The sequence below is a fragment of the Alosa pseudoharengus genome, unplaced genomic scaffold (genome assembly GCF_046254945.1).
Source record: "Alosa pseudoharengus isolate Yale_2024_CS ecotype anadromous, Long Island Sound unplaced genomic scaffold, YU_APseudo_1.1 YU_APseudo_1.1_scf_12, whole genome shotgun sequence".
In the NCBI taxonomy this organism is placed as follows: Eukaryota; Metazoa; Chordata; class Actinopteri; order Clupeiformes; family Clupeidae; genus Alosa; species Alosa pseudoharengus.
This window is the reverse complement of record NW_027468587.1, coordinates 34,557,758-34,576,860: the sequence shown is the minus strand read 5'-3', so window position 1 is coordinate 34,576,860 and position 19,103 is coordinate 34,557,758. Positions and strand designations below refer to the sequence as shown.

Below are 19,103 nucleotides of genomic sequence, written 5' to 3'. Positions count from 1 at the left end.
AAAGAGAATGGGAGGGGGAATGTTTTGGTGTTGCAATTTTCTGTGTCCGACAGGGATACACTTTAGATTCTACTGCGTCGAAAAGCTGATGAAAGTGCTGCATCAAAACACCAACTTGTTTTCACCCTTTGACAAGACTTGACAAGGCAGATAGAGTTCTTTCACATCTTTAAACACACTCAATTTTGGACTTCATTGTTTATTGCAAAAGTATTATATCAATACACAACATTCTCAAGTTTCCAACTTGATGCGTCTCATTCACAGACATAAACAGTCCTTGAGGGTAGTGGAGGCTACGATGTAAGACGAGTAACAACAAGGCATATGAAGACATCAAACCTTGGCTATAAAACAGTGAAAAAAACATTGTTAGAGACTAACAGAGTCTTGTAAGGCCAATTGACCCCACAACTATAGACCTACGCTTAACATAGCCTCAAAGCATTTGAGTTGTCGTTGTAGGTTATTAAAGGCCTATGCAACAAAAGAAATCTTTATTCACTTTCAGACAAGTGATTAAGAAGTCAGACAGGATGACAGGCAATCAGACTGCCAAACCCACACATATTCAAAGAAATAGCATTAATGGAGGTAACAGGTGACATTGTTGTAATAACAATTTTAGATTATATTTATATGGAGTAAACTATTATTCCAGGAATACTGAGTAAAAATCAGTGAGACATGTTGTTCATCCTCTCAACTTATTTTAGGAGGGCTGTCCCTCCCACCATCCTAGATCTCTTTTTTATTTTCTTCAACTGTGAGAGGCAGGTAAACATATTGATTTTCTGTTTGCACAACTGGACACTTCGGGCAATATAAACCAATATCAAAAGGATCCCTGTTATGTCACAGGTCAGCAAGATCAGCAGGGCTACATGAATCAATTTCTGAAACAAGCCGATGAGGGAAGAGTTTGTACTGCAGCCATGTGGGTTCTGCAGGAAAGATAGAGAGGGTATTATCAGAGCTTGCATTTATCCAACACTGTCAATTATATCCTACTATTTCTTTATATGGAGGGACAAAGAAATCCTTTGCCAATTTCTATTTCCAAAGGATAAGCAAGGTTCTAGGGCCTTACCCATGTAGCAGCTTGGTGCTTGAAGCTGTCCATCAAAGCATGTTTCCATGGCAGTGTAGCTACACTGTTTCTGTGGGTGTTTGCAGAAAAATGTCACATTTTCCCCGTGCTGAACGACCCCATCGGTCACATCATACGGCCAGCGCTTGGGCCCATCAATTATGATCCTGCTACGCTGAGCTGGGATTTGACAGCGGGCTACAATGGTGGATGGCAGAGAAATATATTTGTTAAGCGTAAAATAAACATGTTATTCACTACAAGCATCACTACAAGCGTCTTATGCTTGATCACCCTCAAGCACATTGGACTTTTTAAATTTAATTTATATAGTATATTTAGTATTTAGTTTTCTTAGTTTTCTTATCTTCTACTGTCTTTATTGTACAGTGGAGTTTAGTTATATGTTTATACTTATACTTATATTTACCATTTCTGCTGTAAGTGCATGTTGTGTGTGATGTCTGTATGCTACTGAGACCCTTGAATTTCCCCTTGGGGATCAATAAAGTATCTATCTATCTATCTATCTATCTATCTATCTATCTATCTATCTATCATGTTAATGTTTATTAGCCTCAGGGATATGAAGTAAGGGTTTTAACATGGAGTGTAACAATTGAATTTAGGCGACTCAGATTAATTTAGGTAAATCCAAAACATGTTCTGAAATGACAAGATAAGGCATATCTGGATAGTTCAATCCAGTGGTTTCTATCAAGTGAATTGGCATTTGATGAACATCCTTACCTCGGCAAAATGGAATTGTACTCCAGGTTCCATTTGACAAACAGGTGACACGGTTTGGCCCATCTAGAGAAAATGTTTTCATGCATAAGTAATAGATGGTGTCACCCACATCATATTCCTTTCTTTGGACCGCTACAAGGTAGCCATTTTCTACTTCCGCTGGAGGGGGGCAGAACATTCCTGGGAAGGTTACAGACAGACAAAACAAGAGAGGGAGAGAGAGAGAGAGAGTAATAATTAGGTCCAATCACTGCTGCTCAAAAGTGTATTTGTTTAATAGTAAAGCTGGGCACATTTACACACTGAGATAATGGTAGTTATCTGTTAGTGCCAGATGATGGCAGTAGGACACCATCAGTAATGGATTTGCTCAGCCGTTCCAGTCTGTCCTTTCATAGTGTGCCAACAGGAGGCAATATAAGAGATCTGCACAAGTGCAAAGCCCTCTGCATACAATTCACATGTATATACAAACACACACAGACTTATTCAACCCACTCACCCACCCACCACATCTTGAACTCAGCTCTCTTATTTTCCCATACTAGTGCTTGTCTTCCGTTTCAAAGTCACTCACTTGCACATGTATAGAGACGTGTTCATTTACACTCGGTATCATTCTCTTTCGGGGCGACTGTATACGTCTGACAGGCACATATATAGATGCACGTATACTTACGCTGACAGATGGGATGAGGGTAGTGCCAGGTCTGGTTAGAGTGACAGAAATTCTCACTGTTGCCGAACAACACGTATCTGCATGTTGGAAAAGAGAGTGTTTGAGAGGGAGAGAGGAAGTGTGAGAGAGAGGGAGAGAGCAGGTGGGAGTGAGAGAGGGGGATAGAGGGTGGGAGTGAAAGAGAGAAAGAGAGGGTGGGAGTGAGTGGGATGGAGGTGGAGAGAGGTTAGAAGAGATTCCAAGCAAAGCCTCCTGTCTCACAGTACATTAAACATGTCCAAACCACCAAAATGACACACAGAAACTGAAAGCAGATGTTTCTCGTCCTATACACACCATATCCATGTGTCCTAAAATTCATGTGTCAGTTACATCATGAAGAAGCTTCATTAATATAATTATGTAATGCTATATGACACCACAGACAATCTCAGCCACTCTAAATACCTCTCGTAGGGTTTCATTATGTATTCTTTCTGACACCTTAGCAGGCGCTACAATGTAGAGCCCCAGCTGTTGGGTTTCACCACTGATCTAGGTAACCATACTTGTTTTGAAAAGCTATTTAAGTCAAACAAAACAGGGAAGGCTCTGTCTAAACTATTTTCTGGGTCATTTGGATTCCTCATAAATCCCCAGACAATCTATCTGCCTCACTTGCACTGTTCCTGTCTTTCCATCTTTCTCTCTCATTTTCTTTCTTTCTTTCTCTCTCACCTCCCCACCCTCCCGCTCGCTCTTACCCAGTGGGGCAGCTATAGCGCACGGAGGCGCCTACTGCTGCTTCTCCTTCCACTATGACTAAGCTGACATCTGGCTCTTGCAGCTCACAGGACAGCACAGGGCCAGCGTCAACCACGAGAGGAGGCGGAGAAGGGAGAGCTGTGTGAAGGAGAAGAGAGAGGGGAGGGGGGGGGTTACTCTACAACACAACACAATTTTACTGTACACACAATTCACAAACAGCATGGTACGATTTGATTCAGCCATACACATATTGAAAATTCAAACGTGTGAGATGCAGAAAGTCAATGAGATTGATTGAAAGGATGCAAACTATCTGAGGGAGCTGTAGGTCAGTGCATGGCTAGGTACGAGGGTAATGGGCATATATACGATTCCGAGGCCTTATCTACTGTTGTGAATCAAGCAGTCTGCCCAGAGAGAGCGGCATGTGTTAACCATGCGTGTGCAGTAGTAGTTTATGGACTGTGCATTTTGATTGGTCTTTTCCATGAAACTGCATCGACAGATGGAGCAGAACTAGAGTGTTACAGTATGGTAGCGAGAGATGTTTGTGAAAGAGGGAGAGAGAGAGAGAGAGAGAGAGGAGGGGGGGTAGTAAAAAAAAATATATGTGACTTCCTGTTATAACTGAAAAAAATCTCTGTCCTCATACCCAGTGAGAAAGGCATGTTAATGGAAATTATTATGAGTGTAAGCAAAAACCACAAAGAGAAGGCGGCTTTTCACATATGTAAGTGTGTGTGTGTGTGTGTGTGTGTGTGTGTGTGTGTGCATACATTAGGTGTGTTTGTGTGTGTCTGTGTGTGCATGTTCATGCGTGTGTGCGTGTGTGTGTGTGTGTGTGATGTTATTTTAAGTACTGCTGAACTGCAGGACGACTAAGCTCACATCATGGTACTGCACTCCCCCTACACTTTACATTTTTTATTTGATTCCTGGAAACAATGTTCATTCCAGGAATCTCTGCAGAACAGATCAAGTGGCTGTGTGAGTTATGCTATAGAACAGATCAAGTGGCTGTGTGAGTTATGCTATAGAAGGAGGAGTTGCTGAGAGCGGCCCTGGACATGAGAGGCCCTTGTCTCCTCTGTGGCAGTCTGCTATTGTTACATACAGCCTGAGCAGAGCCTGGGAAACACACACCAGCAGAGGCTACACTGCAGAGAGCACAGCTACAACATCTACAGCTCCAATCTACCACTTTATCTCTCTCTCTCTCTCTCTCTCTCTGTGTGTGTGTGTGTGTGTGTGTGTTTGTGAGGCTGTGGAGAGGTCTGGATGCAAAGCCGCCCACTGATTGTTCATGGAAATGAGATAGAAAACTCATCTCTGCCAAACAGAGCCCAATTCTTTCTGCTCCTCTAGTTATCAACAACTCAAATACAGAGGAATATAGGATTGTGATATATCAGACAAACAAGTTGTCTGTTTGGAAGGACCAATACGTTTATATGAATATTGACATGCAAAAGGCTGTGTACTTTTGTGTGCATGCGTGTGTGTGTTTGTGTGTGTGTGTGTGTGTGTGTGTGTGTGTGTGTGTGTGTGTGTGTGTGTTTCTGTGTGTCTGTGTGTGTGTGTGTGTGTGTGTGTGTGCGTGCGTGCGTGCGTGCGTGCCTGCGTGCGTGCGTGCGTGTGTGTGTGTGTGTGTCTCGCCCACCAGATGCATCTAGACCCACCTGTGCACACAGGCTCATCTCCACTCCACTGACGGTCACCCTGGCAACGGCGAATGGCAGCATCCAGGCCATTGGACATGGTGTATCCTGGGAGGCATCGGACTTCCAGGAGAGCAGAGAAGGAGGGCGTGGGCGAGAGCAGGTGGGCCTCGGAGTGGTTCCCAGGGGCCATCGGCCAGGGACAGGTACGGCCTAAGACACAGGACAAGACTCAGGACAAAAAGTCTCAAAATTTGACAGTTGCTGGAGGAAGGCCCGGACAAATTATTCTGTGGTTGTCATGTTGGAACTTGTTTTGACATTTCCACCTCTGAAACTATCTATTTATTTTTTTAGGTGTCACAGTTGACCTTAACTGAATAGCAAAGTTGTTTTAAAGAAAGTATTTGACAAAAAGACCTAATGGAAATGTCTCTGCAGCAGGGGCGTTAGCTTATTAGAAGGGGTGGTTTAAGAAGAAGATATGTGTTGAGACAAGTCAAAAAAGATGTACTGCAGTAAAAGACTGGTAGTCACTTATTAGATATTTTTTTTCTGTATTGCATAGAACGAGTGGCCTATGAAACTCATAATTGCATTTATTCCCTTGTTCCTTCCTGGATACCATAGACCCATACTGCTCAATACCTGACATACTCTGCATCTCTAATGGAACCTTGGGGATTTAGGCCACTGAAGTCAACTGAGTAGCCTTGAGGCTCCATAAATTTACAAATATATATAATTCCAGTTTATGTTACTTTGTGTTATGCCTTCAGTACGTGCAGGTTGGTGGAAAAAACCTGTTCTACAGGTGTGGGCTTTGCCCACCTGCAAAAAGCACTAATTAATTTCCTCAGTATTACAGGTAGTATGAGAGCTAACGCGTCCCCTTGATTCAATTTCAGCAGAACTGCAGCAGAACATCTCACTGGATCCCACACACCCTCTCTCCCTTTAGGCATTTGGATTTATTTTAAGCCCTCCACCCACACACCTGGCAAATTTAGAAGCGGATGGTTTTTACAATCATGGATATCAAAATCCTGCACAGCCTCAATTATATGTGATTTACATTTGGACATATCCATGTCAACATCTGTCTCTTAGCTGTGTTGGCTACCCTGGTGGGGGTGAAGCACCGTTTTCTGTGGCAGTGTCCAGATGGGCTGGGAGGGATGTCACAAGTCAAGTGTGGTTACTAAAACCCATATGTCTAGTGTTTGTGTGTGATGTTTGCTCTGGGCCGGCCTCCACTACACTGTTGTTTGTGCCCCCCAAAAATTAACCTGTAGCTTTCTTTCACAGTTGTGTTCTTTGGTTTGCCCAATCCACTTGATGGATTGATCATGATGTCAAATCAGATCTCAAACATTTATTTTGGTGCTATGAATGCACTTGATCATCAATACAACTACTAAATGAAGTGTGTGACCCATGTCGGGTGCAGCGTGTATAGAGGGCATAGTTACATGCGTTGACTGGCACTGAGCATTGGCATCTTACTTGGCACTACACAGCTGAGTCCACATTGGCCGTCACACAGACACTGGCGCTTAGAGCCGCAGTCTTTGTCTTGCTTGCAGTTTTTCGGACAGGTGCGTTTCCTCTCATTAACCAGAATCCTCTCTGGGCAATCCTCGGCTATGACAGAGGAAAGCAGATTGTGTCGATGATGCAGTATGTACATCAATACAGAAAACACATGCACACACACACACACACACACACACACACACACACACACATACACATACACACACAGACCTGTCATAAGTCAGTAATGTCATTTATTCATTATTCTGATGCACCCACAAGCTACACTGCACAATATGGAAACTGTTGAAACAATCTCAGCAGTCGCCCTTTACCTTCATTTCCTTCCTACTTTCTCTCATGTTAAAAGCCCTCACAAAACCAGAAACCAGGTCTACTTGAACCGAGCCAATGAGTCCAAAACCCATTAAGCAACACAAGCACAAGGTTCTGCTGTGGCAGAGACATCAGGATCCCATTACGAGCAGCTCCAATCAACGGTAATTGGGTGGGAAAATGGTTACTGTATGAGGGCTATAGTATGCCATCGGCCACAGAGGCCCCGCATGGGAACAGCTCGGTTTTTTAGAAAAGAGAGCACACAGCCGCGCACATGGAGTGGGTGGGAGGGAGCTCTCTAACACATGTGTTCCATACTGACGCTGAACAGCCATTAAAATATTCAACACACTGTGTTTGGGTCTGCTTCCAAATGTATGTGTGTGTGTGTCAGTGAGAGAGAGTGTGAATTCATAATTACAATCAAATCATTTGCATTGCACAGTATGTAGGCAACAAATTTGTTGAAAGACATGTTTTGAAGTATGTAAAGCATGGATGAAATATATAAGTAGTATATAAATTACGCACTGACACATATCTGGTAAAATCATCCGACAGACCCTGTGTCTGGACTGCACTATCCAGCAATGTCTGTCCTGAACATATTCACCACAGCACAGCACACACACTGCAGAATTGCATAGGGAATATCATACAATGTATGGCAAGACAGATGGATTGAATATATTAAGAGCACACAGAGATATTCAGGTTTTGATTTAGATTTCCTGAAACCCTTCCAGAGCACTGAAAGGCTGCGGACGGAAACTCACCTGCAACCAGAAGAGCGAGGATGCTGGTCAGAGCCCACACAGAGAGCAGGAAAAGCGAGCGCTCCATCTCTAGGCGCTGGTCAGTGGAGAGGTAATGAAAGAGGGAGCAGGGGAGAAGAGGAGGATATTGAGTCGGGGGGAATGTGAGGGAGGAGAAGGAGGGTACTTCTGAGGAACACATCTGGTTTGTATTGACTGTTTCCAATGTTGGGTAAAATTCCACTGACAAAAAAAAGACCTTTCACCCATTTCTCAGTAGGGGCAACGTGGGCTTTGACAAGCACAGGCACCCCACACAACAAACATCATCAAACAAACAAAGACAATCACACACAAGACAGAACCATTAAAACCAACCCTGAGGACAATGGGGGTCCTATCTAGGCAAACAAGGGGTGCAAAACTCACGATTTATGACAATCTGCACCTTTCAATCACTCTTCTGTCACATACAGTATACTCTACACTACATAGACCATATAACAAACACACGTGCAGATGTTGAATTATCTACCATGACAACACAGGTGACAAAGATTGACTGTTTGCATAACTTTAGTCAACAGCTCAATCAAGATCAAGACAGTGGTGAACTATCTACCTAAAATGCTGCTTTGTCAGTATTGGAAGAACATCATGTGATGAACAAAGCCTTTAGAAACTAGCAAGCTGGATAAAAGCATCATCTGGGTGTACTCCACACTGTCTGTTTATATATATGTGGATACTATAGGTTTGAATCAGTGGAATTAATTCAACTGATGTCTCTTATTTTCCTGCTCATTTTTTCTCTGTTGCCTCTCTTAAACTAATAGATTTTTGCTGCAAACATCTTTGGGTCAAATATGTATCTGTTTCTAGAAAGGAGACCTTGAATAATAGAATCGTTACGTTTTGAAAAATTGTGCCTCAAGGGCTTGTGAAACACCCCATGCACTGAAGTGCCCTAACAGCGCATCCTCTGAAAGATAGCACACATGAAGAACACCCACACTCTGACAGTCAGTTGAGTAAGAACATTTCTTTTATTTTGTGTTCTCTGAATTTCTGACTACAACACTCCTTGGCTAGGAACAGTGGTCGCCACTGATGCAGTTCAGTAGTTGCAGTTCAGATAAGAGACACAATAAGAGATGTACATAATCATCCACATTCGGAGGGGGAAAACAGGGACAACATTACCCACAATCCAGTTGGGATAGCATACCGCCACTGATTGGAACATAGGTTGCAAACAACAAAATGAAAAAGAAAAGTCTGTGGTGTGCTTGAATAGATGCAAACTATCAATCAAATGAGAGGTTGTTCTCAATGTCCAAGCAAACATCTAGTCATGTCCACACACCCAGGGGAGAGGGTGAAGTCCAGGCTGAGCCCCGGCTGTGTGCCAGGTGAGAGTCTGTGATTCTCAAACACATTTCACGGAGGTGACAAATCCACAAGGGTATCTGAAGACTGTCGGAGGATCTTTACAGAACTGGCATAAGTATGTGAAGGGCCGCTGTTACAAACAGGATATGACATAACAACTCTGAGACAGTAGGGGAACTGCAATCTCTCTTTTTTTTCAGGAAAAAGCTTCAAAGAAAGAGATAGTGAGCAAAACAATCATTTTTAAGTGATAACAATAACAGATTATAATCTTAACAATAATAATTAATAGTAACAGTAATTACTTTTAAAACTGGTCATTGAGGAGATGAACACATACAGACTGAAATGAAAGATTCCACCCATCACATTGAGAATTCTTTTTTACACCATATTTGCAAGCAAAGTGGATGATAGTTTGCTTCATTATCATAACATGTCCACCTGAAGTTCATTTTTGTGTATAGTAAAGATGCTGCCCTGAAGAATAGACTCTGGATTTCATTTTTAAATAAAATAGGCGTAATCAAAGACTCACAGTTGTGATAACAAAGTCCCAATTCACAAAATATAGCTGCATATTAGAAACACACAGAGACAACTAATTTTGGTATAGAGAGAGCAATGTATTAAGTATAGCCATCATTCCTTTCAAACTAATTCAAACAAAACTATTGAATGTACAATTCTGGTGAATGTTGCTCAAGGGTCATGAGGATATCTAGCGGGTTTGTGTGAGTGTGTATGTGATCTAGTTAAGGATGGACTTGGGCTCCTCTCAATCCCATCAACACAAAATAGAAGAGGATACAGTACTGACTATAGAGACTGGACAACTCCAGAAACCTTGCATTGGAATTACGCTCCAGGCAGAGCAAGAGAGAGAGGCTAAAGGAGACAGAATGAGAAACTGAAAAGACAGGAGACTTAAATAACATCAATATACCCATTCATCTTCTTCATGTAAAAAAAAAAAATCCTCTGTTCTGCTGGGAGCCACTAAATTACCCAGAGAAGACAACAGTCTTCCATAGACAAGTGAGCGATCTTCACCACAGGAAGAAAACACCTGTGGTATATCAGTTCAGCTATGTCTGTTTCTTCTCCTCTCTCTCTCTCTCTCTCTCTCTGTAGTTGTCTTTACCTTATCCTTCTTATTACTAAGCCAAATGAAAACCTCATTCAAAGATATATAACAAAGACCTTATGGATTCTGAGAGTAAATGAATGGAACTATACAATTTTAAAGTAATGTGTATTTGTAATATTTTACAATCTTGTCCCATCTGACGCGATGATGTTCTTCCTGTTCCACTGCAGACTCCGCCTCTCTTGTGAGATCACACGACTGTGTGTGTTCCCTCTTAAGTGCTGACCGTTGCTAATATACCATTATTCTATTATACACAGATCTTTAAAAATCCATATCTTTCTCCATCTAACAAATATAAAAATATACAAAAATATACAAATATACAAAAATTATTTCCAAAATTAGCTTCATCCCCTATCGTTTATATCTATCATATAAAAATATACAGATCTCTCCAATACCAAAATTCATTACTCAACTGTCTAAAATCACACTGCAGAAAAAAACAGATACACCTGCTGTTTAATTTCTCTATATATCTCTCTCTTTAGATCTCTTCTCTCTCCCAGTATAAAACTAGTTTCTTTCCCCTCTCCTCTCTCCCGCCCTGAACATCTTCTGCATTTTCTCTCAATTCCATCAGGTCTCCTTCTCCTTCTGTCCATTTAAAAGTTCAACCAGTTTCTTTTCTGTCTCTCATCGTCTGAAACATTCATTCGTTTAACAGCTTCATCGCTGCTCTTCTTCTTCCTCCTCCTCCTCCTCCTCCAAGTCTTCACTGATCCCCATGGCGGCTCTCGTACTTGTTGAGGAGGTTGCGGCAGCGGCCCAGCTCTTTGCGCATGTCGGCCACCTCCTGCCGCAACGCGGCGTTCTCGCGCTCCAAGAAAGAGGCGCGCACCGAGATCTGGTTCTCCTTCAACCGCCGTGCATCACGGGAGCGTTTGGCCGCCTCGTTGTTCTTATGACGGCGGGACCAATACTTATCATCCTATTGGAGACATAAAGGGGGGGGGGGGGAGTTAGAAGAAAGAAACAACAACAATACTGATGAAGGAGAAAAACAAGAGGGGAAGCAAAACAATAACTGGTCTAATGGTTCCAGAGGAAACTGGATCTAATCAGGCCGTGCTCAGGCAGAGAGATGGAATCAGGCCCTCGTGCTGCGCATGAAATATGGCTCTGCATTATTAACACTTGGATGGGCCCCTCAGAGCAACATCTGACAGTCACATATGGAGAGGCCTTAATTACACCCCATCACACATACATTCTGGCCTTATTAAGCATTCATACATGCATTTCAAAATCTCAGAGCTTACATTTTTGATTAAAAAACATTGGATCTCATAAATATGTTATGTGCCTGCTACTGAACATATATAAAATCTAGGAAACTGAGGAAAGTATAATAAATGGTTCTAAGCATTAAGTTGATAATGTGCATCGCACCTTTAGAGTCTTAACTAGTACAATAAAATAGACAGAAATCCATCATTCTCTGGAACTTGACACTGCTTTAAAACAACTATGTGTATTGTATTGTTATAAGATACTGTTTACAACAATGGCAGTCATGCCTTTGCAGTTAGATGATTTCTTAGGTAATGTGCTGAAACATTTAGTGTGTGACTGTTCAGCACTACCACTTTAATGTGGTACACATTTGCTAACGCTAACATTAGCACTGCACGTGTATAGCCAGATGGCCAGTGTTGTGAGCTAAGAGGTGTTGAAATCTCTGTATTGTAGATGGGGCACCTTCTGTGCTGCTGTGCTAACCTTCAGGTCCTCTGGCACCATCATCTTACGGGCCTTCTTTATCATGGGCTGAGGCTTAAGCTCCTCGTCGCTGAAGCGGTGCCCCCTGGGGTCGAAGGCGTCCTGGCCGGGGACGGTGGACAGCTCCAGGTCACCGGGCTCGGTGTCAAAGCTCCCCATTAGGTCGGTGCCGTTGGTCGCTGGTGGAGTGGGCATGGGACCACAGGAGGAAGGAGACGGGGACTGGTTGTGGTCCAGAGATGTTGTGTGAGTACCTGCAGAGGAGGGACACATGGTCCTGGTGTTACAACTACATCCGGACAAGATTCAACTCAAACTACACAAACATGCACAGTTCAGAACATCTATAAAAAGACACCATCATGTTACTCTGAAACATACCGGTATATTCTGTATGTATTTTAACTTCTAATTTCATGTAAACATAGCACTGTCATAGACAATTATTCATTTTGGGTTTGCAACCTACAACACTGCTCTAATCAACATATGAATGGCACAAAAGTACTATTATGACTACTCCAATACTAGTAATGTAGCTAGTAGCATGTATGTTGCTGACGTTTGTTACGTTTGTTTGCTGAAGTGTGGTATCATGATCAGCTATGAACAGCTTTGCACTGCAATTTTTGTATCTGTCCACTAGAGGGAATCAGTGTGCAAGGCAAAATCATTTAACCTGTGACGCTGATAATTCAGATAAGCTGCAAACTATTTATGTGGCATTTCCAGGCTTTGAGTCCATGGTATCAGATCGAGTGCTATTGCTATGGGTGAAAGGAGAGGGACTGACTGTCCTGTCCTGTCCTGTCCTCTCATAATGCATACGCCATATGAAAGGAGACCAAGTCTCTCTTCACTAACAGTGACAGCAGCTACAGTCAAAACTAGCAGTACAGTCAAAACTATACTCAATCTGAATTCTGTGTATGGCAAAATGAACCAACAGACTAACTCAGCTCCCATACCAATCTGCCCGTACTCTCAAACACACGCATAAGCAACACCTTCCGCATAACTAAAACAAATGCCACTCTGCAGCATTGCACACACACATGCTCTCCTTTGCCTAAAGCACACTCTGACACATTTGTGCATATCACATGCAAACACACACACACAGCAGCTGTTGGAAGTGGCGTCCCTGAGATGTTTTAGTTTGGCTCTCCAGTGCCTTGGCTGTGAGGCTCTCTCCCTCCCTCCCTCCCTCCCTCCCTCCCTCCCTCACTCACTCACTCGCTCACTCAGGCGGGGTGAAAGCACGTGCAGGGCCCCATGGCCTCCAGACGCACGGCACACCATGAGCCAGGCCAGAGACAACAGCAGGAAGGTGAAGCTCGCTGAGTAACTGCATGAGTAATCACGTCAGCAGCTGGTGCGTGTGTGTGCCCGTACATGTGTGTGTGCAAGATCATGTGTATGTGCGAGTGAGTGAGGAAGAGAGAAAGAGTGAGAGAGGACATTGACAGAGAAATAGATAGAAAAGAAAAGCAGATCCCAGTATTCCTGAACATATTCTGTGTTCCCTATAATTTACTAAACTACTAAATACATTTTCATTTATTTTCATCGATATTTAAATGTTAATTAACTCAAATCATAATATCTGCCATTCAGATATTAATTATTATGTATTGACTAATTCATACGATGGAAAATGTCTGTGCATAAGTTTACATGAAAAATATCCCACAATCATACATGTACTGTATGGAAACACAGGCTCACATGCATACACTGTTCTTTCAAATATTTACAGTTCCCTGATGAAAGTGATTTGACTTCTGTATATCCTTCCATCGCTACAACAATGTAAACAAACATTTAATCGGAAGTTCGGAATCACCATGGCTGTTCCTCTGTCCTTCCAGTGTTTTCTCTCTCTCTCTCTCCCCACCCCTCCCATTCTCGCCCCTCCTCCTCGCGCTGGGTCCCCTCCCTCCCTCCTGCTCCAGTGTTCCTGTCCTCAGCACATGATGCCGCACGTGCACGTGGCCCAATCGTGTGAGGAGGGGAAGAGATTTAAAGACACGCGAACACAAACACTCTCCATGCCTGCTCATTCTCTCTCCCTCCCTCACCCGTTCTCTTTCTTTCTCTCTCTCTCTCTCTCTCTCTCTCTCTCTCTCTCTCTCTCTCTCTCTCTCTCTCTTTCTCTCTTACTCATTCGTTCTCCTGAACACTCCCCTGTGGTTCAGGTCACTAAGATACAGCCATCAGCCTTACTGTACATTCCTGAAATACAGATCAACAAACCCAACCCAGTCTCATAATGACCCTTGGTGTAGAACAGAATGAAAACCAAGCCCTCCCTCTACCCTTCCTGTCAATTAACTTACAAACAAAACCCTTGGAGGAACTCATTTTCAAAGTATGCATGCCAACAGCACCTAGTCCACTCCCTAGCTTTCAATAATAACTTTGTCATCTATTTCAAGACAGCCGTCTGGGCAACACTGAGGCTTACACACGGCCTTGCCCTGTGACTGGGCACTAGAGTACAGTAAATAGAACAGTAACCGGCCTTCCTGACGTCCTACACAAAGCTTCAGTAATTATCTCCAGGCTGACCTTTGCAACCGACCACGCAGTTACCTGGCACCTTCACAAGTCGACTGAAGTCAATACTGTGATAACGCCCAGGGCTGAATCAAAACACTCCCAATGGTCATTTGCTGAGAGACCAGGCTAGAAGGGAAATACAATTATTGAAGCTCTTCTTCAAATCTGAAGGAGCCTTAATCGAAGGTGTGGCTGGTTTTGTTGTTTGTGGGACTTGTGGTCCAATATGAAAACACTGAGCAGCAGGCCAGTGACTTATGATGATTTTAAGTCCACGACTAAAGCCAGCAGACCAAGAGCTCAGAGCAGCTCCAAGAGGGTTCTCTGGCCTGCTCTCAGCCTCTTAATTAGACCCTCCACCATGGAGTGGAAGGCCTTGTGAGAAGGTCAGTAACACCGGTCTAAGCATGTGGTTTCATGTGAAAACACAGCTCTCCATTACTAGCTCACCAGCCTAGCATCTGCACCTTACACCACTGGTTTAAGAAACCCACCACCAACCTCTGTGTTTCCCAGCCAATTGGGCTCTTCCCATTACCACGCAACACCACACCACCACTGCACCGAATAGCTTTTAGAGGAGCAGCTCACCGTGCAAACAGTCCGGGGCTCCCAGTAAGTTCGGCGGCGCCTGCATGTCGAGCCCCAGCAGCGTGGGCGACGAGGAGGCCGAGGAGGACGATGAGGAGGACGAAGAGGAGGAAGAGCAGGGCAGCGGGGAGGTGGTGGGGCACTGCGAGCTCTGGTTGGGGATGGCCGACTGCGAGCTGTGCGAGGGCACCTGCGCCGCGCTGGAGCAGCTGGACGTGGAGTGCATGCTGCCCATCCCGTTCTCCGTCAGGAACTCCTCCAGGTCCATGTACTGCAGCTGGAAGAGCCCGCCGTCCACTGGCAGCGTCCGTTCCCACATCAGCGGGCCCAAGAAGGTCGAGTTGGAGAAGCTGCCGTTGCTACTGTTGCCTTCGCTGCCGCTGTTGTTGCTGCTCCCGCCACTGCTGCTGCTGCGCATGGAACAGCGGCCCATGGAGTCCTCGTCCACGTCCAGAGGACGCTCCTTGTCTGGGGACGGGAGAGAAGGAGGAGTGCAGATGAGGAACAGGGTCTTCACTACAAAACAGCTCATACATTTCAATGGCACAGTAGCACTCATAGTTGAAGATTTATGGTTCTGATTCACATTGCATTGATGAGAAAGTTCTACAGGTAGAGGGCCCAAAGTCAGAATTCCTTTAATATGTGTGAGAGAGAGAGTGAGAGACAGGAAATTGCTATACCTGTTGAATCATAACCAATATGAGTTAATGGCAAAACATTGCAAAGCTACTCGTGGTGCAGATTGGTCCTGACTTCGATGTGTGCATACAGGCAGTAGCTTGCTGTTGCATTTGCCAGTATACACCTTGGGGTGGACAGTTAGTCATGTCTATTTCAGTCTGAGTGATGTGCATGCCCACACACATTTCTCACCTGTTTCTGACTGCTACTCCCACAAAATGGACACTCACTTGAGTGATTATTTATCAACATGAACAGGATAACCTGCTGCTCAGCTGCATAATGTGGATGTCATTACTCTCTCTCTCTCTCTCTCTCTCACACACACACACAGACACACACAGACAGACACACACACACACACACACACACACACACACACACACACACACACACACACACACACACACACACACAAAGTATTCCTACTCTTTCAAATCTTTCCACCAAGGTTCACTTTACATTCCAGTGACACAAAAACTGATTATGTCAGGCTAGGAGGACACAATGGCGTTGATGCTCAAGACCAATAACATCCCTATGCCTGTTTCTTTGGGTTCTTCCAATGACCAAGTACATTTCTGTACTACAAATGACAGGAAACACAAAGAGCATGAGGCTACAATGCTACATGTCAATAACGCTGCCATAGGAACCACTGGAGAGAAAATAGTGAAGTGTGAGGATGGATGCAGAAGGTGTCCTTGCTCAGTATGATGGCCTTGGCCAATCAGTTACTAAGTTACATATACCCATACAGTCACATACAGTCTGACTATGCAAGAAGGAACAGCCACTTCATTCACTAAGGCTAGTGAGTCAGTCTCAAGTTAAACTTGACTATGTGCCAATCTTAGGATATTTAGATGTAAGCATCAAAACATAACCTCCACATACATTATTATTGTTGTTGTTGTTGTTGTTGTTGTTAAGCTGTTATTGCTTGTGTGGTAGGGAGGATACGGTACATTTTGGGGGAGTCCAAATTTGTGTGTTTCAGTTCAATTCCCATAATCAAAGTTTAATAACTTAAAAAATGTTGTTTGATCATTCACTGGTCCTGTTTATCAAAATGATTGAATAAGGGTACAGCTTTGCCATTTGTTTTTTTTTTTTACTTTAACAGTTACCTGTGCATAGGTATGGAAGATTAAAATAATTGCCCTCCATTCAGTTCAATTAAAATCCTCATCCCTCATATTGCCTCCCTCCTTCATCCCTCAAGTTATACTCAATATTTTTATGTCAATTCATACTATGACTGTTTCTGAGATTCTGAATGTTGGATTCTTGATGGGGGGGTGTAGGAACTGCATGGTGGCTTGAGATTCACCTTGATTCACATAGGAGGTCTTGTTCTTGACACACACAAACACATCAAATAAGCAACAACTTATTTCTTAAGATGCACATAAATGTCCCTACGAAATAGTTTGCTGTAAATCCAGGCCATTGCGATCTGTGATAAAGGCTTAACTAGTGGCTGAGCAACCTCAAGGGACCTTACAGCTGCCTTATGGTACTTCTGCCCAAACTCCACCCACTCTTGGACCTCATGCCTCCTCTTATCTGGACAGCACATTTGATGTTATGATTGTATTTTTTTTTTTAATCAGGAGGAACTCAGAATCACTTTAAGCTGATGAGATGAATAAAATCAAGAGGGATGTGGAAAATTGTTGGATCCATTGAAACACCCCATACCAAAAACCTGAGGGGAAGGCAAAAGTGTGTGATGGAAGTTACTAGAGTTGTTGGACACACTTCTCACCTTTCATTTCAATGTCTTTGCTTCGTTGGTCACCCTTCATTGGCAGCTGCAGGAGGGATTTCAGGTTAGCAGCAGGGTTCAAGTGGCCGCCGTTGACAGGGTATGAAGACTGATTACAACTTCCAAACTGAGGACTGGCTCCGGCGTGGTGAAGGTCCGGAGGAAGAATCTGCGAGATCGGCCTGGACATCACCGTCTAGCCGGAGTCTTGATCTCCCGGGATCGCTGGAGGGTGCCGAGTCGAGATGAGTGACGTGTTCAGAACTACTCAATGAACAGAAGTCGATCAGTCACATGACACTTGTTGTCAGATCAAAATAAGTCCGCAAAGCAGATATTAAAAACAACAATAACTGTATTGTAATTTTGAAGCAATATCAAGAATGTAAAAGATTCTGATAAATGTTCAAATTCCTGTTCTAAAATATTGTAGACTCTGCTATAGGCCAACATGCAAGAGTGCTATAATGCCATAATGCAAAACTGACAGGACATAAATGCAAGTTTACCTTTATGATGAATGAAGATTTCATATGACAGATCAACGCTTCAGATAGTTCCATGCGATGTAGCCTATATCCCAACAGTTATCCGACCGCGTTTGGATATTCCTTCGCTCCAAACAGAAAATTAAAAAAACTGGGAAAGACGGTCCATTCCCAACTCGAATGACAACACCAAAGCCGGGTACAGAATTATATTAACACTGCACCAGTTAACGAGTAAAATAATTCAAAATATACCCTCAAACCAAAGACCATGAAGAAGGAAAGGAAAGAAAACTATGTCCAGCAAAAATGACAAATGACAACAAAGAGTAGGACCGAGGCGGTTGCAAGGACGCAGTGCAATTGGCTGACTGATATTTGCTTTCTCTTTTTTCCCATACAGTCCCTCTGTCGTTTTTTTCTGTTGTAGCCCCCTCTCCTCTCTCTCCTGAGTTTTCTCTGAGTGTTGAGGCACGGCTTGCGCTCAAGCCGCCGAGAGCACTCGGCTCAGCTGGAACGAACACGGGCAACACACGTGACGTCACATTAGCGTTAGGGCGGCCTGTAGGATTGTATCTGATTAATATTAATGACAAAGTCTTCGAGTCGAACATGCGCTATGTACTGTGCTGAGATAAATGGGACCGACTGCTTGTGATGGGAACTGTCACTACTCTATCATAAACAATACTGTCCAATAAAATAAAGTAGGGTGACCAACTACAGACCATTTTGATAAGGCTATTTTCTTCACCCTACATTAAAAAATGTCAGACAAGTCTTCACTGCCTTGGCCCTCTGAATTTGCTGGGACTTCAAATCTTTATCATGCACCAGAAATGTCAGTTCTTGGTCAAATACAATGCATAAGCTATATGTGTATTATCATAGTATACATATGACTTGGTAGGCTATATCTTGTGTTGAATCAGCATTAAATTTGGCATTGATAAAAGAAAATGTCGACCAACATAATAGACGCACTTTTCAGTTCACTGGTAATCCGGAGAAAACGTGAGCGCGTGTCAATTCTACGCCGACAGGAGTACTACACGTTGCCTCTCAAAAACAAGAGTAGCACACTTGCACATGGCCACCGCACGCGGAGAAGCAGCGAGCCCGGTGCTGACATCCCAGCGATTGGCTGTTGTTTTATTCAGGTTCGGCCCCTTAAGCTGCTGATTGG

General features: G+C 43.5%; 2 protein-coding genes across 3 annotated transcripts; both read right to left on the bottom strand.

The window, feature by feature from the left end:
- Positions 1-203: 203 nt before the first annotated feature.
- Positions 204-7,653, bottom strand: ntd5 (ntl-dependent gene 5). Its single transcript, XM_076279548.1, has 8 exons — positions 7,576-7,653; positions 6,431-6,568; positions 4,946-5,137; positions 3,263-3,401; positions 2,520-2,596; positions 1,841-2,020; positions 1,091-1,288; positions 204-944 (listed from the first exon to the last, which is right to left on the bottom strand). The coding sequence occupies exons 1-8, from the start codon at positions 7,640-7,642 to the stop codon at positions 856-858; spliced, it is 1,080 nt and encodes a 359-aa protein (XP_076135663.1). The 5' UTR covers positions 7,643-7,653; the 3' UTR covers positions 204-855.
- A 928-nt stretch (positions 7,654-8,581) lies between these two features.
- Positions 8,582-18,413, bottom strand: dbpb (D site albumin promoter binding protein b). 2 transcript variants are annotated; one of them, XM_076281032.1, is made up of 5 exons: positions 17,939-18,413; positions 17,430-17,693; positions 14,975-15,442; positions 11,801-12,075; positions 8,582-11,030 (listed from the first exon to the last, which is right to left on the bottom strand). In XM_076281032.1, exons 2-5 carry the CDS (start codon positions 17,617-17,619, stop codon positions 10,815-10,817), a joined length of 1,149 nt encoding a protein of 382 aa, XP_076137147.1. In that variant the 5' UTR covers positions 17,620-17,693; positions 17,939-18,413; the 3' UTR covers positions 8,582-10,814. The 2 variants fall into 2 exon arrangements, with proteins under 2 accessions (XP_076137147.1, XP_076137148.1); XM_076281033.1 differs by having other exon boundaries at positions 11,822-12,075; positions 17,939-18,412.
- Between the last annotated feature and the right edge of the window lie 690 nt (positions 18,414-19,103).

Bases quoted from the DNA above. Each gene is read 5' to 3' on its own strand.
- ntd5 (XM_076279548.1), bottom strand. From the start codon at position 7,642: ATGGAGCGCTCGCTTTTCCTGCTCTCTGTGTGGGCTCTGACCAGCATC. The intron at 3,402-4,945 runs GTGGGTCTAGAT...TCCTTCACACAG, and splicing joins AGATGAGCCTGTGTGCACAG to CTCTCCCTTCTCCGCCTCCT. The intron at 2,021-2,519 runs GTAAGTATACGT...TAACCTTCCCAG, and splicing joins CCCTCATCCCATCTGTCAGC to GAATGTTCTGCCCCCCTCCA.
- dbpb (XM_076281032.1), bottom strand. From the start codon at position 17,619: ATGTCCAGGCCGATCTCGCAGATTCTTCCTCCGGACCTTCACCACGCC. The intron at 12,076-14,974 runs GTGAGCTGCTCC...CCTCCTCTGCAG, and splicing joins AGCCCCGGACTGTTTGCACG to GTACTCACACAACATCTCTG. The intron at 11,031-11,800 runs GTGCCCCATCTA...TGTCTCCAATAG, and splicing joins TTAGCACAGCAGCACAGAAG to GATGATAAGTATTGGTCCCG.